We start from the raw sequence: 26835 nt of genomic DNA, 5'->3' as shown, positions 1-26835 counted from the left end.
ATCATTTATTGCACTGCTTTTTGATAAAATAGTACAGGATTTCCATTCATTTAAAGGAATATTCTGTGTTCAATACAAGTTAAGTCGACAGCATTTGTGGCATAATGTTGATTACCACAAAAAATATGTTCGACTCGTCCCTCTTTTTCTTTAAAAAAAAAAAAAATACAAAAACCGAGGTTACATTGTGGCACTTACAATGGAAACGAATGGGGCCAATTTTTGCAGGTTTTAAAGGCAGAAATGCGAAGCTTACAGTTTTATAAAATCACTTGCATTAATACTTCTGTTAAAACTTGTGTATTATTTGAGCTGTAAAGTTGTTTAAATCATAATTTTAACATTTTAGGGTTTGTTGACATTACATCATCATGGCAATGAAGTTGTAAAATTGGCTTTAACTTTACACAGAAAAATGTAGTACGTGATTTTATCACCCTAAAATCTTGTTAGCACATGTATTGTTTATGTCTTGTGGCTATACTTTTGAAATAGTGAGTATTTTAACGTTTACGGATTGGCCCCATTCACTTCCATTGTAAGTGCCTCACTGAAACCCAGATTTGTGCTTTTTTTAAAGAGAATGATGAGTAAGGTCCTGGGTAGCTCAGCGAGTATTGACGCTGACTATCACCCCTGGAGTCGCGAGTTCGAATCCAGGGCGTGCTGAGTGACTCCAGCCAGGTCTCCTAAGACAGTGTTTTTCAACTGGAGGGTCGCGACCCATAAGTGGGTCGCAGTTCTATTCTGACTGGGTCACAGACAGCAGGGAAAGAACAGTGCAGTGGTTCTCCCATTGAAGATTGTTCAGGGGCCACCCAAGTGATAGAGATTATTTAATGATAATATAATATTTAATGAAGAGATTATTTCATGATAATCTTACATTCAGCTAAAAGCTTCTCATCTGCACTGCGATATTTTCGCGGTGCGATTAAAGCATTCATACGAGGGTAACGGTAGGCCTACCAGCTCGCGCTAATGATCTGCTCTGCTCCCTGACACACACGCGCAACTACCGGGCTTCCCTCAATATTGCGGCATGCAGACTTCAAAAGTGATGTGACCGATTTCAAATCTAGTGAGACTTTTCTAGTTTAAAGCGTTACGGAGGAAGTCAAGTCAAACCTCTCAAACAGTAGGCAGCCCTGACATGCCAAACAGCACTGAGGAGGAAAAGAGCAACACTGTGCTATGCGCTAAAAAAAAATAAAATCATTACACATCATCACCTTTACAAAATTGTTTCACGATTTTACATGTGTAAAAGTAACCGTTATATTTTGACAAGATGTTATAGTTTCACATGAAATAATCTATAGGTAGAATCTATAGACCTCATTTTTATATCAACAGTGGCAGTTGTAGTTAAAGTTTCAAAATGTTTTTCGGCTAGTATTTTTATTTTTTTTCATCAATATATAATTTATTATTATTAGCCTACTATTATTTAAGACTAGCTACATTGACTTAACCATGGTAATTTAACCATTAACCACTGGTACATTGACTTGTCCTCCTGTGTAATTCTGTTTGAATGATGTTTGAAAGTAGGAAACAAACGGGATAATAATGGGCTCATAGCATATAAATAAATATGCCCTTAAATTTTTAAAAGGGGGGAGAGAAAACTTCCCGTAGCTTTTGTTGTTGACATCAATAGCAAAAATAATGTCACTTGATGCATGCCCTTATACTTGAAAACCATGAACAAAACTACGCAAGATAAAAGGAAATGCGACTCAGGATACATTAAATACAGGTCAGGTTTTTACTATGGCGGGTCGCCACTTGATTTCCTATGTAAAATCTGGGTCCTCAAGCAAAACCATTTGAGAACCACTGTCCTAAGCAACCAAATTGACCCGGTTGCTAGGGAGGGTAGAGTCACATGGGGTAACCTCCTCGTGGTCACAATTAGTTGTTCTCACTCTCAATGGGGCGTGTGGTAATTTGTGCGTGGATTGCAGAGGGAAGCATGATCCTCCACATGCTGTGAGTCACCGCGTTTCATGCACAACGAGCCACATGATAAGATGCGTGGATTGACAGTCTCAAAAGTGGAGGCAACTGAGACTTGTCCTCCGCCACCCGGACTGAGGTGAGTAACTGCGCCACCACGAGGACCTACTAAGTAGTGGGAATTGGACATTCCAAATTGGGGAGAAAAGGGGATGAAAAGAAAAAAGAAAAAAAAAAAGGACGAATTTCTTGTGGTAATCAACATTATACCACAAATGCTGTCGACTGAGCTTAACTTGTATTGAACCCGCAATATTCCTTTAATTACTAGTTTGTATTAGAATAACTGACATTTAGTTATTTTTAAGACATTACAGATATTACAGCTTATTTTTCTGTTAAAGCATGATTTTCTGTAAAGCTGTTTTGAAACGACGTGTGTTGTGAAAAGCACTATACAAATAAAAATGACTAGACCTGACTGGCTGGATACGGTGTTCTTTTGTGTTATAATGGAAACTTTTTATATTTTAAAGGTGCACTCAGTAATTTTTTCCTCATTAAAAAAAGTTGAACTCCTAAAGACATGAATTGTAATTTTACAATATATGTAGGAAATCATGATCACTCACATTAAAATGAAGACTCCAGTCATATCAGTAACCTTATGAAAGCTGTTTTCTTCTTCATGGAGAGAGTCCGCACATGGGGGCTGCCATGTTAGAATCACATGACCAGCCGAATACTACTCGCTTAATCTCAGTAACCATCCTGTTATTAGACACTTTCACTCATTGATTAAAATAATCATGACTGACTGTGAATACTACATTTCTACATTATCATCTGAAACTGAAAACTATTGATTTTAAATGATGCTGCATCCAAGCCGCTAGGTGTCAGTGTAAGTACAAGATGACACAAAGACAAAAGTTACTGAGTGCACCTTTAAATCCAAAATTAATTAATTTATTTTTCAAGAGCTAACCGATTTAAATCTGTTCATGCAGGTATGAATCAGGAGACCATGTTGCGGTGTATCCCATCAATGACACAGCTATAGTGAACAGGATTGGTGAGATCCTTGGAGTGGACCTTGATACTGTTATCTCCCTCAATAACCTTGACGGTATGCCATTAACCCTGTGCAGTTTAACTGGAACGACTCATTAAGGTCTGTGTAATAGTCAACATTACTATAGCTGTGTGTCTGAAATATGAGTGCGTACTTTCTTTCAGAGGAATCCAATAAGAAGCATCCGTTCCCCTGCCCCACCACGTACCGCATCGCCTTGACACACTATCTGGACATCACAAACTGTCCGCGCACAAATGTGCTGTATGAACTGGCGCAATACGCCTCCGACCCCAAAGAACAGGAGAACATGCGTAAGATGGCCTCCTCCTCACCTGAGGGCAAAGTAAGCGTCACTGTCACAAAAGGCCCATTTACACCAAGAGTGTAAGGAAACGCTCAAGTCATTCACGCAACACACATACAACCCACCTGACAATACAGAATTTAATTGCTTTAAAGTAAAATAGCCTTCAACTCACCAGACAAGATTTCACTCTTTTTTTGCAAAATACAATCCATTTCATCCACAAATTTCTCAATTTTGACAAAATTTTAACTAAATGTGTAGTTACTGCATTTGCAAACAGACATTCAATTCAGTCACATCACCTCATATAGTAGTTATATTATTATTTAGGGTGATCATGATTTTACTACAGTAACTATATTTTAAACATGGTACAGTATTTGTAGTAAAACCATAGTGACCACAAAATTAACCATGGCTACTATAGTCATGGTTACTACAATATTACTATAGTAAAACCGTAAAGGGTTAAACGGGGGGGCCTGGGTAGCTCAGTGGTAAAAGACGCTGGCTACCACCCCTGGAGTTCGCTAGTTCGAATCCCAGGGCGTGCTAAGTGACTCCAGCCAGGTCTCCTAAGCAACCAAATTGGCCCGGTTGCTTGGGAGGGTAGAGTCACATGGGGTAACCTCCTCGTGGTCGCTATAATGTGGTTCGTTCTCGGTGGGGTGCGTGGTGTGTTGAGCGTGGATGCCGCAGTAGATGGCGTGAAGCCTCCACACGCGCTATGTCTCCGTGACAACGTGCTCAACAAGCCACGTGATAAGATGTGCGGGTTGGCGGTCTCAGACGCGGAGGCAGCTGGGATTCATCCTCCGCCACCCAGATTGAGGCGAATCACTACGCGACCACGAGGACTTTAAAAGCGCATTGGGACTTGGGCATTCCAAATTGGGTGAAAAAGTGGAAACCCCCCCCCCCCCCCCATTGAATTGAACATAAATGTATACTTAATATACACTATTAATACTAGAAAACACCCTATTTTATATAACTGCATGGAAATACACGGTAGTTATAAACAGCAGCAATTAACTAAATATTTAGCTTTAAAAAAAAAAAAAAAAAGAAGGCAAAGTCTGCATGGGGTTCCAGTGAATCAGTAAATAATTTATGTGAACTAGTTCATTTACATGATCTGTTCGAAAGAACCGACTCAATAAAATGAATCGGAAAATATAAGCTAAATATAAACTTAAAGTTCTTTTACATTAACTGAACCTATTCACTTAAATGATTTGGTTTTCTGAGTGTTACATGAGAGCGAGGACTGTTTAGCTGAACGTGTTTGATTACTCCCTCATTGCTGTGTTCTCAATATAATGTGACAAATGATGCTACTGTGCTACCCGCCGGAAAATGTAGCTTGTTACTGGAAAAGCTACGCTATGAACGTAGCTGAGCTACTGTTAGGCTACTGAAAAATGTAGTTAATTTAGTAGCCTCACTAGTTTTAGTTAACTGCTCCCCAACACTGAAATTGTGCTAGCTTCGTTAATAGCCGCATGACGCTAAGGCTTATCGGTTGGTCAATTTTTTTCAATTATCAAACAAATGAATCTCTCTCAAAAAAAAAACAAAAAAACTTGCAAACAGCACATTCTTTGTTGAAATTCGCAGTTTTGTTTCCAAAATTGGGCACTTTAGCAATTCATGCAGATCCGAAGAGTTTTTGTTTTTGGGAGGGGGGTGGGTTGGGGGTTTCCGAACACATGCTTGACTGCGTTGTGTGATTTATGACAGTAAGGATGTCTTTTTTTGTGTAACTTGAAAGTCGCAGTTCACAAAATGGAGGGAAAATGATAGATCTGCTTTGATGTCATTTTTTGGGAAAATGCTTAAATACTGTTATAAAGTCTGTTGGTAGATTTGTGGACATGCACATTTGAGTAAATTCAATAATTCAATTACTCATAACGCATAAAAGATGCATAATTGCTGAATTGTCGCCACCTACTGGCATAAAGATGTATTCTGCAAAAATTGTGACTTAACAAATCAGTGAACAAGAAGTCACTAGGATGAATCCCCACCACTAACAGTGTGTTAGTAACCGATATGGTAGAACGGAAAAGAAAAAAAATTACACAATTGTCGTAATTGCAATTATGGATGTCATTAATGATCTATATATCGATTATTGATCGGCACAGTATTCTATCAATATATTTTTGACACATCAATATACTGAAATTAGCAGACATTTAAATTAGAAGCCCAATTTGCATGCTTTCCAATTCACTCAATTGGCCTCTGTTTAACAGTCTGGCATAATAGCGTTGGGAGACCACAAGACGGTGATATAATGGTGGTTGCACATATCCTCCATGAGCGAGGCATGAGCAGCGCGTTTTAGTTTTAGCGCTCATGTTAACAGATTACACCCTTCATATTGTAAGCGTGAGTCATGAGGTGAAGCGTCCCAGACACAGCAGTGGGCGGACAGTTTCGTCGCCGAGCCTATTTTTGCCACACAGCTCATGCTGGACTAGAAAATTACAAATTGGGTGCAGTAGGAAATTAAAAGAACCAGGAGATTATAGAAAAGAAACAAAAGCAGATCAAAAATATTTCAACTGAACCTACAGTGCACTATATGTATAGGTCTGCATGCATGCAAACACAAAATAACTAAATAAAGGAAAGAATAAATAAATAAATAAACCGCAGGACTTTTGCCCATGTTTTATACAGTGGCATGCAAAAGTTTGGGCACCCCTGGTCAAAATTTCTGTTGCTGTGAATAGTTAAATGAGCTGATCTCCAAAAGGCATAAAGTTAAAGATGAAACATTCTTTTCAACATTTTAAGCAGTATTAGTGTGTTCTTTTTATTTTGTACAATTTTAGAGTGAAAAAAGGGAAAGGAGCACCATGCAAAAGTTTGGGCACCCCAAGAGATTTGAGCTCTCAGATAACTTTTACCAAGGTCTCAGACCTTAATAAGCTTGTTATGGCTATGGCTTGTTCACAATCATCATTTGGAAAGGCCAGGTGATGCAAATCAAAGCTTTATACATACTCTGACTCCTCAAATCTTGTCCCAACAATCTGCAGCCATGGGCTCCTCTAAGTAGCTGCCTAGCACTCTGAAAATTAAAATAATTGATGCCCACAAAGCAGGAGAAGGCTATAAGATAGCAAAGCATTTTCAGGTAGTCGTTTCCTCAGTTTGAAATGTAATTAAGAAATGGCAGTTAACAGGAATGGTGGCGGTCAAGCTGAGGTCTGGAAGACCAAGAAAACTTTCAGAGAGAACTACTCGTAGGATTGTTAGAAAGGCAAATCAAAACCCCTGTTTGATGGCAAAAGACCTTAAGGAAGATTTAGCAGACTCTGGAGTAGTGGTGCACTGTTCTACAGCGACACCTGCACAAATACGACCTTCATGGTGAAGAGTAATGAGAAGAAAACCTTTCCTGCATCCTCACAGATGGACATCTAAACAAGCCTGTTGCATTTTGGAAACGAGTCCTGCGGACTGATGAAGTTAAAATATAACTTTTTGAGTTAATGAGCAAAGGTATGTTTGGAGAAAAAAGGGTGCAGAATTTCATGTAAAGAACACCTTTCCAACTGTGAAGCACGGGGGTGGATCGATCATGCTTTGGGCTTGTGTTGATGCCAGTGGCACAGGAGAAAATTTCACTGGTTGAAGAAAGAATGGATTAAATTAAATACCAGCAAATTCTGGAAGCAAACTTCACACCATCTGTAAAAATTCTGAAGATGGAAAGAGGATTGCTTTTACAACAGGATAATGATCCTAAATACACCTCAAAATCCACAATGGACTACCTCAAGAGGCGCAGGCTGAAGGTTTTGCCATGGCCCTCACAGTCCCCCGACCTAAACATCATTGAAAATCTGTGGATAGACCTCAAAAGAGCAGCGCATGCAAGACGGCCCAAGAATCTCACAGAACTAGAAGAATGGAAAAAATTGAAAGACACTTATCTGGCTACAAAAAGCTTTTACAAGCTGTGATACTTGCCAGGGGGTGTTACTAAGTACTGACCATGCAGGGTGCCCAAACTTTTGCTTCGGGCCCTTTTCCTTTTTTGTTAATTTGAAACTGTAAAAGATGAATATAACAAAGTAAAATTGCTTCAAATATTAAAGAAATGTGTCATCTTTAACTTTAAGCATTTTGGAAATCAGGCCATCTTTTGCTCGCTTAGCTGTTCACAGCAACAGAAATTTTGATCAGGGGTGTCCAGACTTTCGCATGCCACTGTATATACAGAGACAGTTTAGAAGAGACGGACCACTGGTATTAAAATGATTGGGAGAAATTGTAAGTCCTGCCTTACAGGTAAAAGAGCCAATCACCTTATAGATAAAGACATCGCCTGTCAATCAACTCAAGAACGCATGCGCATTAGCTTATCCAGCCTGAAAAAAACATTTATGATACTATTGTTGTCAGATTTAACTGTTGACTTTAATTATGTTCTTTGATCGTAATCATGACCAATCATTTTGGAAATTTCAGTCTTTCCCCATTCAAGTAGATAGGGGCTGTACTTTTATGCCACTTGTTTACAAAGAAAAAGCTGCCCAGCCTGCCCAAGATCATTCCAAAGATGACCGCAGAGTGGACTGACTTGCCTTGAAAGGGACTTTGATATATTAACCAATCATGACCAAGTACACTAATAAACAAGTGCAAAGTGACTGCCCGCCGTTGCCTTAGGAACCTAGAAAAGAGACGTGGCCAATGTGAAAGCTCAAATGCAATGTGTTCCTCACGTCTCGCTCATGCCCTGCTCATGGAGTATGTGTGAATCCAGCGTAACGTATCCCACACACAAACACACACACAGGATGAGCTGAGGCAGGGAAGGAGATGGCAGTCCAGAGTTACGAACGTTTTGGTACTTCTTGAAGAATGAACTAAGTGATGTTGATCTTACAGTTTAGTTTATGAAACTGGTGAAACTGCACAAACTGAACGATTAGAAATGGCAAGGTTTATTATGCAATTTCTCTGTATGTATCCTTTCATTTAAGCTGTCAAACCACAAAACAATATACTTGTAACTGAAAATACATTGTGTAGGCTCTATGAAAGATACATGTTCATAATAGATCATCCAGTGATGGCTAGAGTAAATAATCTGTCCTTTGATAATGATTTGGGTCTAATTTAATGGAAAACTATGCGAGTTGCACTCCGTGGCACTGCAGAATGTTTTGGTGGTGTGTTTTTACCTTTGTAGAAATTAAATAATTGTTTTGAATTATAGAATGTCGTCCATCAGATGCTTCAGGTGTGCGACCCCCCCCCCCCCCCCTTTAAATTACCCTGCCGCTCAAACTTTATTAAAGTTGTGTTCTTCTTAATCTTCCGATTATCGATGTCTGAAAAAGACATCGATTCCAAGCCTAAATGCAATTGATTATATGTTTCAATAAACACTTTCTATGAAGCTTATATTTATAATGCATTGTAAACGCATTATAATCCATTCATAATGTCTCATAATATACCTTAGAATATGTTAGAACTTCTCATAAATAATTTTTACTACAGTTATAATACACTACAATACGTTCAATGTTTGATAAATATTTTTTCTCTCTCGAATGTCTAAGTGTGAATAGGCAAACATGCACTCCGGTATGGACATTTTTTTTAAGTCATAGTGAGATGACTAACAGTATTTGTTGTGAAATTGTCTTCATAATCTTTCAGGCGCTGTATCAGAGCTGGGTGCTGGACTCGTGTAGGAATATTTTGGCTATTCTTGAGGATTTTCCGTCTTTGCGGCCACCTGTCGATCACCTGTGTGAGCTTCTGCCACGACTGCAAGCGCGCTATTATTCAATTGCATCTTCTTCCAAGGTCAGTTATTTTTTCTTTATGTTACAGGCAAAGTGTGTACATTTTTAAATGTTAAAATACTTTAAGTCACCTACTAGTTTAATGTACAAAGACAGCTTTAAGTAAGCCATTCATAGTTGTTTTCCTGAACAGTGTTTGGCTCAGTGAGGCTATCAAACAATTCAATTTGTTGCCACTAGTAGCACAGAAATGATACATTTCACCCATTGTATTTTAATGAATATACAATTTTTACTGTATGTTGCACTACGCATGTAGTTCAATGGTTGTCTCATGTGACAGGTCCACCCCAACAGTATCCATATCTGCGCTGTAGTGGTGGAGTATGAGACTAAAACAGGCCGTGTCAACAAAGGGGTCGCCACTAACTGGCTCAAGAACAAATTACCAACTGATAATGGACACAAGGCCACAGTGCCCATGTACATCCGCAAATCTCAGTTCCGCCTGCCCTTTAAGTCCACAAACCCTGTGATCATGATCGGACCTGGCACCGGCATCGCACCCTTCATAGGCTTCATTCAGGAGCGAGGATGGCTCAAAGAACAAGGTAGGAGTATGCAGGTGATGGAGTGCTGGTGTTTTGTATTTCCTCAATTCAATCATTTGCAGCATTACAACTGAATGACATTTGAACTACAAATGAGCATGAAGTGTCATGTAGGCAATGTCAATATCCAGAAAGGGCCATTACTAATGACATACTGTCTTTGAAAATTGCAACAGAAGAGGCAATCTTGAGACAGCAGTCAGGGAATTTGTAATAGGTATTCAAAATTGGCAAACAATTGTCTCAAAGTGAGGAGAATATTGTACCGTCCATAACCAACTAATCTTTTTTTTTAATTTTTTTATTTATTTTTTTTTATCAAGGATAGAAATGATAATGATGAAAGGAACTTGACAGAAAGTTAATCAAAGCTTATGTTTTAAGATCTCAACACATTTAGTAGTATCATTGGTCTTTAAATGAGTGCAAAAACCCCAATCCTACCCATGTCTAAAACCCATTTCTTCCCCAACATTAGGTGCCAATTAAGAAAATATTTGTACCCTAAACAGACTTGAAACAATTTGGATTTGAAGGGTATGAGTTCGTCTATGTATCTACCAATTTGTATGCGGCCAGCAATCATAAATATCGTAACTGGCCCTTTAAGTTGGAAAAAAGTACGACTTTTCGAGACGTGGGTGGTATTGGGGCCTTAGGGTGCTTTCACACTTGTTTCGATTGCTTGGACCGAACCTGAGTTTGTTTCCACCCCCTCCCGCTTCCCGCGCTGGACTCTGTTCACATCATATTATTTGGGTCCAAACCGCGGTCCAATTACGTCATGAACGTGAGTACAAGCAGCAACTGTTTACCACTGTATATAGGTAACAACAGTTTGAGAAGAGGTCACTATGTTAAGTGAAGTGTTAAAGTTTTTCTCTTTGGATTTACCACGAAAACTTACCATGCACAGAATGACACTTGAAAATGATGTGAAGAATGCTAGCCTTTGTCTGCCCCGAGCCCACGGATTCATTGCAAGATGTGAAGAATGTGAGCTGCTCTCTGATGGCGATTTATTTGGACACAAGCAGGTATGAGAAATGCATTTTACCATAATAATTGTCATTTGGAGCCTGCAAAGACGCAAATTATACGTCATCAACAGTGGATCAATTCCGCGATTTGGTACAATTATGTTCATATCAGCAGCCAACCATACTGGAGTTCACATGAACTGTACCCCAGACCACTTTTTTAAACGAACCCTGGTGTGGTTCACTGGTGTGCACCCGAGTTTTGGAAACAGCGTTCTCATCATCCAAATGAACCGAACTTTGACGTTATTCGAACCCGGGTGCGCACCAAAAGTGCTAGTGTGAAAGCACCCTTAATTACACCCATTAACTAATTAATGTGTTTTGATTTTAAAACACAAGCCTTTATTGACTGTCAGAATGTGACATATTAACATTTTATGCGGGTATGCTACAATATTTTGGTGGGTTTTTATTTTGGTCATTTTGAGACACTGATTTGGCAATGTTGACTTCCTGTGAGAATCTTTAAAAGTGGTATGGAAATAAGCCCTGTTGTTCCATGTTCCCTTACAAAAAGACAATTGCAGCCTTGGTACAAGGTGCACTTAAGTATGTTTTTTCTTATTAAAAATGTTTTACATGTAAAGAATAGTATTTTTTTTTTATATATTTTGAAAATTATGTACACTTACATTAGATGAAGACTCCAGTCACATCAGATATGAAATAAAAGACCTTTAGGTATCAAATAACACAAAGTATGAACAAAATAAAAAAAAGAGCAAATTTGATTGTACACCTGTTTTGTGTGTAGGTAAGGAAGTTGGAGATACGGTATTGTACTTTGGCTGTCGTCACAAAAATGAGGACTTCCTGTACCAGGAGGAACTTCAAGAGTACGAAAAGACTGGCGTTCTGACGGGGCTTAATGTCGCTTTCTCCAGAGACCAGGCACAGAAGGTACCTGTCATGTGTATTTTGTTGATTCATATTTTTCATGTCTTTTATTTTGAAAGTTATTTCCTGTTTCATGTCATGTGTCCCTAGTCATGTGATTTCATGTTTTCCCTCCATGTTCATGTGTCTTGTTTTCATTGGTTTGTTGGTTTATTATCTTGTTATCAGTTCTGTCTATTTATTGGTTATCTTTGTCATGTGTTCTCCCATATCCAAGTATTTAAACCCTCATGTTTTCCATTGTCCTTTGTCAAGTATTGTAGAATGTAATGTTGGTTCATAGTCTAGTCATGCCATGTTTAGTCAAGTCATGTTTGTCATAGTTAAGTCAAGTTCATGTCTATGTTTTATTTACGTTTGGATTTATGTTTTGGATTTCATGTTTGGATTAAATTGCACTTGGGTTCCTCATTTCTTCGTCATCGTCTTCGTCATTGCCAGCAGCAGCCCATCGTTACAGTACCACACTGAACTCAAATTATGCACAATGACATCACAATTATAAGTGAACAAAACTGCTCTCATAATGTCTCTAACACATTCACTATATTGCTGTGAATTTATTATCACCTCTACTATGACCTGTGAATCAATACATTAATCAATAATATTTATCCACCTTGGAGCAAATTGTCCGTACAGATGTTATACATGCTAATTTTGAAATTTTCTATAGCAAAGCTCTGCTCATGCTCTTCACAAGATTTATTTTAAGAATAATAATAAAATAAACAAATACCATGTGAATCCTCTCTGGTTACCTTGTATTGCTATTATTAATGACCCAACAAAATTGATTTTTCCATATTAAGCAACAAGTTCAGAGAGGATGTGCTATATTATGAATGTATATACGGATAAGATAGGATATACAGTGGTGTGAAAAAGTGTTTGCCCCCTTCCTGATTTCTTATTTTTTTGCATGTTTGTCACACTTAAATGTTTCAGATCATAAAACAAGTTTAAATATTAGTCAAAGATAACACAAGTAAACACAAAATGCAGTTTTTAAATTAAGGTTGTTATTATTAAGGGAAAACAAAATCCAAACCTACATGGCCCTGTGTGAAAAAGTGATTGCCCCCTAAACCTAATAAATGGTTGGGCCACCCTTAGCAGCAACAACTGCAATCAAGCGTTTGCGATAACTTGCAATGAGTCTTTTACAGCGCTGTGGAGGAAATTTGGCCCACTCATCTTTGCAGAATTGTTGTAATTCAGCCACATTGGAGGGTTTTCGAGCATGAACTGCCTTTTTAAGGTCATGCCACAGCATCTCAATAGGATTCAGGTCAGGACTTTGACTAGGCCACTCCAAAGTCTTCATTTTGTTTTCCTTCAGCCATTCAGAGGTGGACTTGCTGGTGTGTTTTGGATCATTGTCCTGCTGCAGAACCCAAGTTCGCTTCAGCTTGAGGTCACGAACAGATGGCCGGACATTCTCCTTCAGGATTTTTTGGTAGAGAGTAGAATTCATGGTTCCATTTATCACAGCAATTCTTCCAGGTCCTGAAGCAGCAAAATAGCCCCAGACCGTCACACTACCACCACCATATTTTACTGTTGGTATGATGTTCTTTTTCTGAAATGCGGTGTTACTTTTAAGCCAGATGTAATGGGACACACACCTTCCAAAAAGTTCAACTTTTGTCTCGTCAGTCCACAGAGTATTTTCCCAAAAGTCTTTGGGATCATCAAGATGTTTTCTGGCAAAAATGAGACGAGCCTTAATGTTCTTTTTGCTCAGCAGTGGTTTTCGTCTTGGAACTCTGCCATGCAGGCCATTTTTGCCCAGTCTCTTTCTTATGGTGGAGTCATGAACACTGACCTTAACTGAGGCAAGTGAGGCCTGCAGTTCTTTGGATGTTGTTGTGGGGTCTTTTGTGACCTCTTGGATGAGTCGTTGCTGCGCTCTTGGGGTAATTTTGGTCGGCCGGCCACTCCTGGGAAGGTTCACCACTGATCCATGTTTTCGCCATTTGTGGATAATGGCTCTCACTGTGGTTCTCTGGAGTCCCAAAGCTTTAGAAATGGCTTTATAACCTTTTCCAGACTGATAGATCTCAGTTACTTTCTTTCTCATTTGTTCCTGAATTTCTTTGGATCTCGGCATGATGTCTAGCTTTTGAAGATCTTTTGGTCTACTTCACTTTATCAGGCAGGTCCTATTTAAGTGATTTCTTGATTGAGAACAGGTGTGGCGGTAATCAGGCCTGGGTGTGGCTAGAGAAATTGAACTCAGGAGTGATAAGCCACAGTTATGTTTTAACAGGTGGGGCAAACACTTTTTCACACAGGGCCATGTAGGTTTGGATTTGTTTTCCCTTAATAATAACAACCTTCATTTAAAAACTGCATTTTGTGTTTACTTGTGTTATCTTTGACTAATATTTAAACTTGTTTGATGATCTGAATCATTTAAGTGTGACAAACATGCAAAACAATAAGAAATCAGGAAGGGGGCAAACACTTTTTCACACCACTGTATAAGACATGAAGCGTCATTCTTAAACTAGAAGATATTCACTGATGAGCCAAAACACTGTTACCACAGGTGAAGCGAATAACGTTGATCATCTCCTAACAAGGCCACATGTCAAGGTCTGGGTAGACTAGATGGTAAGTGAACAATCAGTTATCTTATTCAGCGTGTTGAATGCAGGAGAAATGGGCAGGAGTAAAGACCTGAGCAACTGTGACAAGGGCCAAATTGTTATGGCCAGACAGCTGGGTCAGAGCATCTCTGAAACGGCAAGGCTTGTAGGGTGTTCCTGGTCAGCAGTGGTGAGTTCCTACCAACAGTGGTACGAGAAGGGACAAACCACAAACCGGTGACATGGTGTTGGGCACCCAAGGCTCATCGATGCGCGAGGGCAACGAAGGCTATCCCGTCTGGTCTGAACCAACAGAAGGTCTACTGTGGCATAAGTCACAGAAAATTGTAATGATGGTTACGGATGGAATGTGTCACCACACACAGTGCATCACACCCTGCTGTGTATGGGGCTGTGTAGCTGCAGACCGATCAGAGTGCCCATGATGACCCCTGTCCAACATCGAAAGTGCCTACAATGCGCACATGAGCGTCGGAACTGGACCTTGGAGCAGTGGAAAAAGGTTGCCTGGTCTGATAAGTCCCGTTTTCTTTGATATCACATGGACGGCCGTGTACGTTAGCGCCGTTTACCTGGGGAAGTGATGGCACCAGGATGCACTGTGGGAAGATGACAAGCCGGTGGAGGGAGTGTGATGCTCTGGGCAATGTTCTGCTGGGAAACCCTGGATCTGACCATTCTTGTGGACATGAATTTGACATGTGCCACCTACCTAAACATTGTTGCAGACCAGGTACACTCCATCATGGCAATGGTATTCCCTGATGGCAGTGGTCTCATTCAGCAGGATAATGCTCCCTACCACACTGCACACATTGTTCAGGAATGGTTTGAGGAACATGATGAAGAGTTCAAGGTGTTGCCCTGGCCTCCAAATTCCCCAGATCTCAATCCGATTGAGCATCTGTGGGATGTGCTGGACCAACAAGTTCAATCCACGGCTGCTCCACCTCGCAACATACAGGACTTGAAGGATCTGCTGCTAATGTCTTGGTGCCAGATACCACAGGACACCTTCAGGGGTCTTGTTGTGTCCATGCCTTGGCGGTTCGGCAATGTTTTGGCAGCATGCAGAGGACTAACAGCATAGTAGGCAGATGGTCATAATGTTTTGGCTCATCTGTGTAGTTACTGACATGTGTACACAATAGCTAGATAAAACAAAATGGGACTATATTGTGTGTTTTAGCACTGCTTGAACACTGTATGGGCCAATCATGCATTTTATAAACTGTGTACATTTTAGAAACACAGCATGACTTATTTTTCTTTATTTTACACCCAGGTGTACGTACAGCATCTCCTAAAGAACAATAAGGAGACCATTTGGAGGCTGGTTCACACAGACAACGCACACATCTACATCTGTGGGTGCGTAATGAGACTCAGTCTACAGATCAGTGTTGGTCTATGTTTAGTTAGTCTACGTTTACTCCCCAACACTGCTTTAGATATAATGTTGTTGTTTTTTATAGAACTGTCTGTAAAACTATTTTAATATTAAAAGTTTTCTTCCCTCAGAGATGCTCGGAACATGGCACGGGATGTCCAGAACTCCTTCTACGAGATTGCAGAGGAGCTGGGCGGAATGAGCCGCACTCAAGCTGTAGATTACATCAAGAAACTGATGACAAAGGGACGCTATTCACAGGACGTCTGGAGTTAAATGGCCTATAAGAAGGGAAACATTCCTGATTTATTTTTTTTATGGATGGGTTTAAATGTGTTTGCTATTATCACTCTGGCATGTTTGTCAAGGAAAGGAAAACATTGACACACAGCTCCTCATTCTGAAGTGAAACCATGCTGAATTCAACACTGATTGCTTATGGTTGGGTATTTAAAAAAAAAAAAAAAAAAAAAAAGTAAATATATACAAAGACGTGTTGAATATTGACTGTGGAATCACCTTCTGAACATCCTAATTATGGCATAGTAATCCATGGAATTAGAGGGAGGGAAATGTAATGTAGCCTTTCATATTATGCATAGACCCTTATAATCAAACATTTGGTCGTTTCTAGTAGCAGCCAAGTGCAGTGGAATGAGTTGATTACTCTGGATGATGTAACTATTATAAAAGTAGAACTGTTTTGGCAAAGATAGCTGCCTTCTTTAAGTGGAGAGACTTGAACTTGCATGTTATTGGTATGCACTTGATAGAAGTTGTTCTTAACATGCGAAAAAGACACGTCATGTTATTTGATCAGAAATGAACCAGTGTATGTATGTATATTGTCTTTAAAGCAGTTTTTAACTGTTCAGTTTCTGAAACATCTTCTCTGTGAGGGTGGATGACATATTTGCTTCTAGTTCTTTAAAGTACAAGCATCTTGAATATCTAGATATTCCCTTTTCAATTTTGTATTCTTTTTTTAATTTTGGCTGATTATGAATGTAACCCCATTTCAAACTTGATGGCGCTTGAACATTTTATTCTTCTTTGAGGTGCTCAGAAATGCCTGTTCTTTTCTCATCATTCCAGTGGTAACCACTGTATGACTTGTTACAGAGTTGACCATTAAATCTGTGATCGTCTCATGTATAAAAGGCTGAGACACAAACAAGGGGTCGAATGCTGGTCTGGGGAGCTGCTTTGTCAAGTAACCCACTCTAGTGCCTTATTTAATGTGTGGTGTTAATTAATAGTGAAACTTAAAGATCGGCATCGCTGCTGAAAATGTCAAAAACAAATTAGGATAATTCAAGTATATATACTAGGAGTCCAGTTTTATATGCAACTATTGTTTCCTATTCATTACTACTATTTAGGCATGTCTTTTTAATTAATAAAATTATGATATAACATCAACCTTGTCTTTTTTATGTTTCTTGGTTTTTTTTTTTCTGTTTTTTTTTTTTTTTGCCTGCCCATTTGAGAAGGAGATTTACTACATAAGGACAGTTTTATTGCCCAGACCCATGATCTTGAGATATAAAGTATCAGTCAAATTTTTTGACTAATTCTTCATCATTACATTTTAGAGTAACCGTAAAGTCATAATGATTATGAATTTGCATAAATTGAAGTATTGGAATTATGCATTGAACAAAAATGTTCAATGAAACTTCATTATGTGCATCCTTCGATGTTTTTTAAACAGTATTGGGAGTTCCCATGTATGCTGGATGCTACTAATTTTAGATGGATAAAGAAATTCATACATGTATGAATACATTTCATATATCTGTCTATAATACAAATGGCATTTTAGCATAAGACTTTGAATTAAAAAAAAAATTACAAAAAAAAAAAAAAAAAAAACATGAAAAAAGTTTGTCCAAACCTTTGAATTGTACTGTAAACAATGACAGAAATAACCCCCAAAAAAAACTTCTTTGTGTTTCAATGTAACTGTAAAACTGAATATGCTAATGTGTGTGATAGTAGCAACATTAAGGTGCATTCAGTAATGTATTGGGCTTACACTGACACCTAGGGGCATAGTTGAAGCATCATTAAAAACACAATAGATTTAAAGGTGCACTCAGTAATTTTTTCCTCATTAAAAAAGTTGAACTCTTAAAGACATTAATTGTAATTTTACAATATATGTAAGAAATCATGATCACTCACATTAAAATGAAGACTCCAGTCATATCAGTGACATTATAAAAGCTGTTTTATTCTACATGGAGAGGGTCCGCACATGGGGGCTGCCATGTTAGAATCACATGACCAGCCGAATACTACTCGCTTAATCTCAGTAACCATCCTGTTATTGGACACTTTCACTCATTGATTAAAGTAATCATGGCTGACTGTGAATAATACATTTCTACAATGACATCTGAAACTGAAAACTATTGATTTTAAATGATGCTGCAGCCAAGCCGCTAGGTGTCAGTGTAAGTCCAAGATGACACAAAGACAAAAGTTACTGAGTGCACCTTAAATTTACCGATATCATTTTAGTTAAAGTTCAGGTTGGAGTCCAAAAACCCAGAAGAGAATTAGCATTTTTCAGGCCATGAGTTCCATTAGGAGTTTTTAGTATGGCAATTTTAAATGTATGCATAAAATAAGGTATGTGGTAGGCAAAACATTACTTGAAGATACTTAGATATTTTATTCTACAACATAAATTACCCACAACCATACCCCAAATGTGAATGTAGCTGTTGTGTTTTTGTTTTGTTTTTTTGTTTTTTTTTTCAAAACGTTTGTTGCTTACAAGTTGCTAAACAAGGACCACGGCGGTTTTCAGTTTCCTCCGGTACGTACACTCACATGCTCTTGGTGTTTGTGGTCCTCATTTAACAACTTGTTAGCAGCATAATTTTTTTTAAAAACATGTCAGCTTCAAAATTCATGTTTGAGGTACTGTATGACTGTGTAATTTACAACAATCATGCCACGGTCCAAATCACCGAGATCACATTTTTTTCTCCATTCTGATGGTTGATGTGAACATTAACTGAAGCTCCTGACCCGTATCTGCATGATTTTATGCACTGCACTGCTGCCACACAATTGGCTGATTAGATAATCGCATGGATGATTGTTGATGCCAGATGGGCTGGTTTGAGTATTTCTGTAACTGCTGATCTCCTGGGATTTTCATACACAACAATCTCTAGAATTTACTCCGAATGGTGCCAAAAACAAAAAACATCCAGTGAGCGGCAGTTCTGTTGACGGAAACACCTTGTTGATGAAAATGGCCAGACTGGTTTGAACTGACAAAGTCTACGGTAACTCAGATAACCACTCTGTACAATTGTGTTGAGAAGAATATTATATCTGAATGCTATTCTGCGGGTTGGTGTTGTTTTGGCAGCACGAGGGGGACCTATACAATATTAGGCAGGTGGTTTTAATGTTGTGATTGATTGGTGTATTTCTTTCTAAAGTAAAACATCTACGTAAATAATGTTTACCATGGACCTTATTGTACAAATAAATCCAAAACTGCCAATGTAAGAACCCATAGGAAAATCAAGAGGGAACCCATGGCGAATTAGCCTTCCGGTTCACCTACAAATTGACGTCACATTTGAACAACTCTATAGGTGTGTTCAACTTCAATTATGCCTTGACTTACCGATCAGAGAGATTTACCCAGTACAGTCAGGGGTGGAGTTTAAAAAAGAGAGATGTCTAGCCAGATACTTTCGTGCTTCTGGTCGTGTGCAGAACTTACATCAGTCACGGTAGATTGCTCAATGTTTGCTTTCTTTATTGCAGACAAAGTGGATGTGACAGAACATCAGATAAACAGACATTTTAATTTTACATATAATAACCAGAAACACTCATTTAAATATGTTACATGCTGCTTAGAACATTGCTTGCAACCAAGAGGAAAATGAATATAAGCCTAAATTATTTTTATACCAATAAGATACCGTTTTTATGAATTAAAATGATAAAGAAGATCAAGATGACATGAAAAGTGAATAGTACTGTTACAGGAATTGTGAATATTTAGCAGAACTTAAGGTGTCAGAATAAACACCTTGGCAATGGCATACTAACATACTACTCTTGCTATTTCTTGCTATTTCTGCAATACAAAAGTAGTGTTGTGGAGCGTGGAAAACGTTTCTTCCCCTCTCTGTAAGAAAACTCTCAAAGTCAGGAGTTCCAGGTGTCAAATGTTAGAGTTTATTGAACATACCAACAAACTCGAGATGTCAGCTGAGATCTGACTCTCTCTGTCAAAATCCTTAGTTCTTGTACAGTTTGTTATCTAGCATTACCTCATGCCCACGCCATCTTAATATCTTTTGTATACAATGGATTCTGTTTCCCACCATTATTTCACAGAGAATCTAACCTCTTTTTAAATGGTGGGAACCTGTCTTTTAATTCAAACATAAAAATTGTAATTCATTTATCATAAAAGTATACATTCAGTTACTTTGATTATTGGTTGTGTTAATTTTTTGACTTTGCTGTACTTTCCCAGAGCTTTCTCATGACTCAGTACCATTGTTCTGTGCTTACAGCTGAGGACACAAGAGTATTTCTTGCAACATTTCTTCTACAGCTTAGTGCACTGAGCGTTTCTTGTAACATCAGCACTTTTAGTCCTCATATGCCCTCTCCTGGGTCACACAAAGCTATTCTATATTAGTATTTTTCTACATTTTATATATAAAAATCTACTATATATTCCCTCCTTTGAGACTTATAAAAAGTCTCACCTTCTATCGCCTTTTTCCCAGAGTGCAATCTCACAAGACAAGCTCAATCATTTCTTTCAAGTGACCAATATAAGTCACACATTCCTCTAACAATGCCTGCACTTATGGAACTGCACTCCAGAGAAGCAAGGAGACCAAACATCTCCCTCCACATTTGACTAGAAAGAAGTAAAAGATCTCATCGCTCCCTAGTTAAGTTATTTTCTGGAGGGTAACAGTAATCAAACTCTTGTATAAGCATGTGCATGCCAAGGTAGCCTTGCGTTATGTAGAATACATCAGTGATTCAACTTCTTTCAGTAGGTTAACATATTACAGTGATTAGACAATAGTAGTAGATCAGCATCTGATACGTCCCACGGTGCCAGAGGAACTCACAGACATTTCCATAAGCCTGGAGCGCTATCTGGTGGTGTTGGAGCAGACAACAGGTTTTTAAACCACCAGTAGAGTCTTGCTCTTGCTGCCAAGCACTAAGGTGCTGGTCGATCCTGTCTTTGTGATGTTTAAGACCTCCAGTGGCACTTTCAGTATTTTTAAATTTCATGAATGCACTTTCTATAGTAATTTACTTGGTTATTAGTACCTTCAAAGATGAGTTAAACAAAACATTTACAAGTGTATATAGTGCAGATAATCACAGTAAACCTTCTTTCATTTTAAACTCTGGTTATCTTACCTAGTTACATTACCTCATAACACGGATAATGATCTGCTTCAGACCTTCATAATTCCCTTTCATTCACATGGTTTGATTAAACAACAAATATCATTTAAAAGAAAATAATCACTTCAGGAAGGGGTATATGACAAAATAATAAACATAATACCCTCTAACTTCCTGCCTAATCTATCCATTCTAAAGTACTACCTAATTTTATTACAAAAGAAAATACAATGAGTATACTGACTCCCTTGCTATCCAAAAACAAGAACAATTTTAAAATAAAGAGTCAAAACAAAAGGCTCCCCTTCCCTACCATTCTTGTATACTTTCAGGGTTTTTCTAGAATTCGTCCAGCTCATTCAGACCAGGGCCTATGGTACATATAGTGGCCCCAATGTCAATTCCAGATGGCTTTACAGACACATTGATCATCTGTTTGACTGCAGCATTGGCCAGCATTGATCTGAGGAGAGGCACAACACAACAAAACAACAACACAAAAATAACAACAGCTACAGCTATTATTATTCCTACTTTAGTAAGCCATTCTCCCCAGGATCCAAACAGGTTGTCAAACCAATTTCTAACCATGCCATTTTACTTGTAGGTTCTAGTTGTTCTCCTAAGGCCTTAAATTCATCATCAATGTAATTAATGAATCTTTGCTGATTGTAGTAAATGTAATTAATCCATTCTGTATTCTTATTAACTGGTATCCATACAAATAGAGACTCAAAACCTGATTTTATTTCATCTCTGGCCTTAAATTCTTGTGGTATTCCTCTTGGTTGACCATTGCATCTAAATAAACATTAGGGTCTGGTTTGTATGCTCATTTTACTCTGCGTTTGTTTGGGACAATTTTTCTTGGTTCAGTCTGGGTTTTAGATTCTTGGGGGTCCCATGTTAACATGGTTACTTCTTGCAATAGTCTTACTCTAGTACATATTCCTTTCCAATTTTTAGGTAATACAGCTCTCAACCGTCTTCCTCCGCAAATCCAAAAGTAATCTGCTATGGCTGCTGTTTGTTCCTCATATATTTTTATTACAGGGGAGACTAGAGTCTGGTTCTCACAATTTATAAGGCAGTTTCCCGTGAGTTTTCCCACACACCTTGTAGCTTCTATTTGAGATGGTATGCCAAATCTTGGAATGACTTATCTGGTCAAACATTTTATCACAGTTTGAGCTCCCTGGTCTACTGATGGTACTGCCTCTACCCATCTACTAAATCTGTCTATTATCACCAACATGTATCTTTTTCCTCTTATCGATCTTGCCGTGTCAACATAATGTTTAAATGGTCCTTCTGGGACTGGTATGTGACCTATTGGTGTCGATGTACCTATTCTGACATTGTTTTGAGCACAAATTTCACATTCAGCCATAAATTCATCTACCATTGCCTGTAGATATGGGGACCAAAATCCCTGACTACTTATTTTCCTAATTACCTTCCCCCTTGCGCAATGGTCAAAACCATGTGCATCTGAGATTAAAATAGTAAGGAGTGCTGTTGGTGCAATCATATGTCCTTCATAAGATCACCATATGCCACTGACATCTCTGCCCGCACCTCTGTGTTGCCATATGGTATGTTCATAAAGGCCAGCTTGCTGTTGCATTCGTGCAATGTTATCTAATTGTGGTTGAGGCTGAAGCAAAACTGATACAGGTGCCATCACTGCTACTTGGCATCCTGAAGCCTTTTTAGCATGTAAGTCTGCAGCATTATTTCCCTGAATAACAAAATCATTGCCTTTTTTATGTGCTTGACATTTGATGATAGCCAATTTCTTTGGATGCATCATGGCTGAAATGAGCTTGATTATTTGGTCACCATGCTGAATTGGTGTCCCATTAGTCTTTTTGAAACCTCTTTGTTTCCAGACTGCTCCAAATAAATGGCATACTCTATGTGCATATGCGGAATCTGTATAAATATTAACAGTTTGATTTTTAGCTAAGAGACAAGCCTCAGTCAATGCTTTCAATTCAGCCAATTGTGCTGAGCATGGCTGCTCACAATGCTGCATCACAATTGGAATAAAATTGTTGTCATTTCTTTTGACAACAGCATACACGGCATGATTTCCTAGATGGTCTCTAAGACATGACCCATCCACAAAATAATCTGCTGTAGCATCTATGATTGGTGTTGATTCTAGATATGGTCTTAAACGAGTAAAAGCTAGAGAGTGCATTACGCATTCATGAGGTGTTCCCTCCCCTTCTAGAGGAATGAATTTGGCTGGATTTATTGTTGTACATCGTTTTATGGTAATGTCTGGGTAAGTTAACAATGTTGAATATGTCAAACACCTGGCTTGCGTGAAAATTTTTTACCTTGCTCAAATAACTCTGTTACTTTGTGATGTGTGCAAATTATCACTGGATAGCCCATGGTCACAGTGGAAGCTTTGTCATATGCAAAATACACTGCTGCAAGTCCTTGATAGCATGGCGGGTAGCCTTGTGCTACATAGTCCAATTTGGTGCTATAATAAGCAATTGGTTGTTTTTTCTTCCACTACAGGTCTCCTGAATTAAGACTGCTGAGGCATATCCATCTCTTCTATCTGCTACATGTAAATGGAATGGTTTAGTATAGTCTGGGTTTGCTAACGCTGGAGCTGTCTGAAGTTCTTTCTTCAATGATTCAAAGGCTATCAGTGCATCTGTATCCCATGTTAGTCGATCTCGGAGATTTTGATGCCCTGTCTGTTTCATCAGTGTTCTTAAGGGAGCATAGTCTTAATAGCATAGTCCCACTGTTTGTGGTTGGGGTGCTTTGCTTATACCTACCAATTGGCTTGGTGATATAGATTTAGTTTTATGTGCAATGATTCGTCCTAAGTATTCAACCTGTGGTAGGCAGTATTGAAGTTTCTCCTTTGAGACCTTATGGTCTCCTTCAGCTAATTTAGTGAGCACTTTAATTGAGTCTTGGTGGCATTGCTCTAATGTTATTGAACAAATCAACAGATCATCTACATATTGTATCAATGTGCTATCCAATCCAAGATCTTCCAAATCAGCTTTCAAAACTTGATTGAACATATGTGTTGAATGTTTAAATCCCTGGGGCATTCTGGTGTATGTATATTGTTTACCTTGATAGGTGAATGCAAAAAGGTGTCTGCTTTCCTCTGCTAAAGGGATGCTGAAAAAAGCAGAGCACAGGTCAATAACAGTAAAATAATTGGCAACAGGAGGAACATTAGTCAACAGTGTATGTGGATTTTGAACTTCTGCAGGCCAGTCTTCCTTTACCTCATTAACTGCTCTCAAATCATGCACTAAGTGCCATTTTGATTTATCTGCCTTAGCAACTGGCAAAATGGTGTGTTGCAATAACTTGCTGTTTCAATTAACACCCCTGCCTTATTCAATCCCTCAATTGTTTTTTTTAATTCCTTCTACAGCTTCCTGTTTTAATGGATATTGTTGTTTTCTTGGTAGTTGTGCTCCTGGTTTAGTTTAATTCTAATTGGATTAGCAGATTTTACTAAGCCTACGTCTGTATCATGTTGAGACCACAGATCAGCAGGCACATGTTTTTCCATTTCTAATATTAGTTCAACTGTTTTTGAATCTAATTTTTCTTTTTCTTTAGTAGTCACCACCACCCTTGGAATGCCTCCCATAGCAGTGTAACACAGAATTTTTAGGTATGTTTTATCTGCTGATTCAAAGATTAAAGGGTTTTCTGTGGCTTCCCACTTTTTCTTTTCCACTCTTTTCATCATTGGTCCTAGATCTTTTGCTTGACTTCCCTTACTCACGTATAAGGTCATAGGGAGGTGGTCTCTCTGTTTTTTCACTTTTATCATCTACTGGTCTTTTTGCCTGTCTCTCAGCTTTTATTAATTTTATTCCATGATTTTTAAACAACTGCAATTCTTCTTGTTCTTTTTCTCTCTTATCTTCCCTTTTTTTGCTCTTGTTTTTTGGCTTTGTAATTTTTCATCAATGCTTCCATTTCTCTACACATAGCCACATCAAATGCTCCCTCTGCTTGCCATTTTGTGTTTAAGCTTTTTGTTCTTTTTTCCCATTTTTTGGACAGCTCCCTTATTGTGTCTTTACATATTGGATACATTGAGCACATCTGCTCAACTGGTGTTGATGTCATTGTTGCTTAACTTTTATTATCACAGTGTACATTATATTTCAATGTACCACTCTAACCCCAGCTCGTATCTATCCTTAACTAGTCTTCACAAGGCTGGTCAGACGAGGATCACTAAAAGTATCCGACCCCTGACTTCCCCCGGGCTTTTGCTGGGTTGAGGACTTGTCACAGTTCCTAAAGTATTTTATTAGTCTTTCTCAGGTATTTCAGAATATAATTTATTTGTTTTCTGTTTAATAGTTTTACAGGCACTTCCTCTGCTCCTAACCAATGTGAATTGTTCTGCATCCAGATAATGTCTCCTCCTGTTTCCCAAGGTCTCTCACTGTCTGTATCACATCAGCTAATTTTCCCTTGACACAGAAAAGCCTTACACAGAGAGAAACTGCAAGCTAAGCTGTTTGCCATAGTTTCAGACTCCATCAGAGTAAATCAGATTATCAAATCAATAAAAGAATGATTAAATATGTAACACATCATTCATCTCCTCATACATATCTTCATTGGAGGAATCAATTTCCTCCCAATCTGGTCTTTCTGTCCATCCAGGGTAATTGTCATTGTATTGCATTAGACCATTCACATTGATCAGTGTCATCTGTTTTGTTATAGCTCGGATCAAGAATGATTTGATCAATGGTATCACACAACAGAATATTATTCCTCCCACAAGAATTCTTGTTTCAATCATTATATCAATTTTAGCCAACCATGCACCCCTATTTCTTAAACAATTCCATATAGATTGTTATAAACAAACAAGACAAGCAAAATTAATCTTTAGTCACTGTGATAAGTTGTTTTAGTAAAGCGGTTATTAAAATGCAGTCGGGCTGAGTGGAACACACAGTTGTTCGGGCAGGTCTCTTCTAGACCTCCCTTTTGATGCCTCTGACCTAAGAGCATTCATCCACTTCCTTAAAGCCATATGAAACCTTTTTGGGCAGGTTTCCAGGGCAGTGATGCCCTGCCTTAGGTTGCCCCCCTTTTTTGCCATTGGAGAGTCTTACCCATCATTGGGTCATCACCTCTTGCCACTGGTCTCGATACCACTCAGTCCTACTGGCCAATCCTTAATAATTTGCTATAAGTAAACAGATATTTTCTTTTCAGAGAGTATCACCTGAGAACCGTCACAGCCAATGGAACCATCTATCACTGCTTAAATATGGAGACAGTTCAAAACATGGCTAAATTCAAAAAGCATTATTCAAAATTTAACAATCTATTAAAATTGTCCAAATTAAAAGTGAAATAACAATGCTAAAATTGAACTCATTTACAGATCATTAATTTCCATTCAGGTTGTATTTCTGCTACTTTAGCAAACAAAAGACCATGTATCATGGTGGGGACTAACATCAGAACAAACTAAATAAAAAGTAGCCTCTGTCAAACTTCTAGGAAGCTTAATTTAAAAACATCACCTTAATTCAATAATAGTCTCTAGATTGTTTTGAACCTACATTAAGTGTGTCAGATCAACTTTCAACTGAATCTCGTCTATAGTTTAAACACTTAATTTTAGATTGCCCTGCTGTTTGAACCTCTCCTTCATATCACTATATCTAACATTATTGTC

General features: G+C 38.4%; 1 protein-coding gene across 1 annotated transcript in view; it reads left to right on the top strand.

The window, feature by feature from the left end:
* The window catches only part of LOC127422263 (NADPH--cytochrome P450 reductase-like), a 57257-nt gene extending 40146 nt beyond the window's left edge, over positions 1-17111 (top strand). Inside the window, exons 10-16 of the mRNA XM_051665659.1 lie at positions 2973-3091; positions 3202-3383; positions 9045-9194; positions 9477-9744; positions 11542-11687; positions 15585-15670; positions 15821-17111. Coding sequence (XP_051521619.1) covers positions 2973-3091; positions 3202-3383; positions 9045-9194; positions 9477-9744; positions 11542-11687; positions 15585-15670; positions 15821-15965 — 1096 coding nt within the window. The 3' untranslated portion in view covers positions 15966-17111. The remainder of the gene's footprint in view (positions 1-2972; positions 3092-3201; positions 3384-9044; positions 9195-9476; positions 9745-11541; positions 11688-15584; positions 15671-15820) is intronic.
* Positions 17112-26835: the final 9724 nt, after the last annotated feature.

The sequence above is a fragment of the Myxocyprinus asiaticus genome, chromosome 31, assembly GCF_019703515.2.
Source record: "Myxocyprinus asiaticus isolate MX2 ecotype Aquarium Trade chromosome 31, UBuf_Myxa_2, whole genome shotgun sequence".
Taxonomy (NCBI): Eukaryota; Metazoa; Chordata; class Actinopteri; order Cypriniformes; family Catostomidae; genus Myxocyprinus; species Myxocyprinus asiaticus.
Note: the sequence above shows the minus strand (reverse complement) of the source record. Positions and strands in the feature narration are given on the sequence as shown.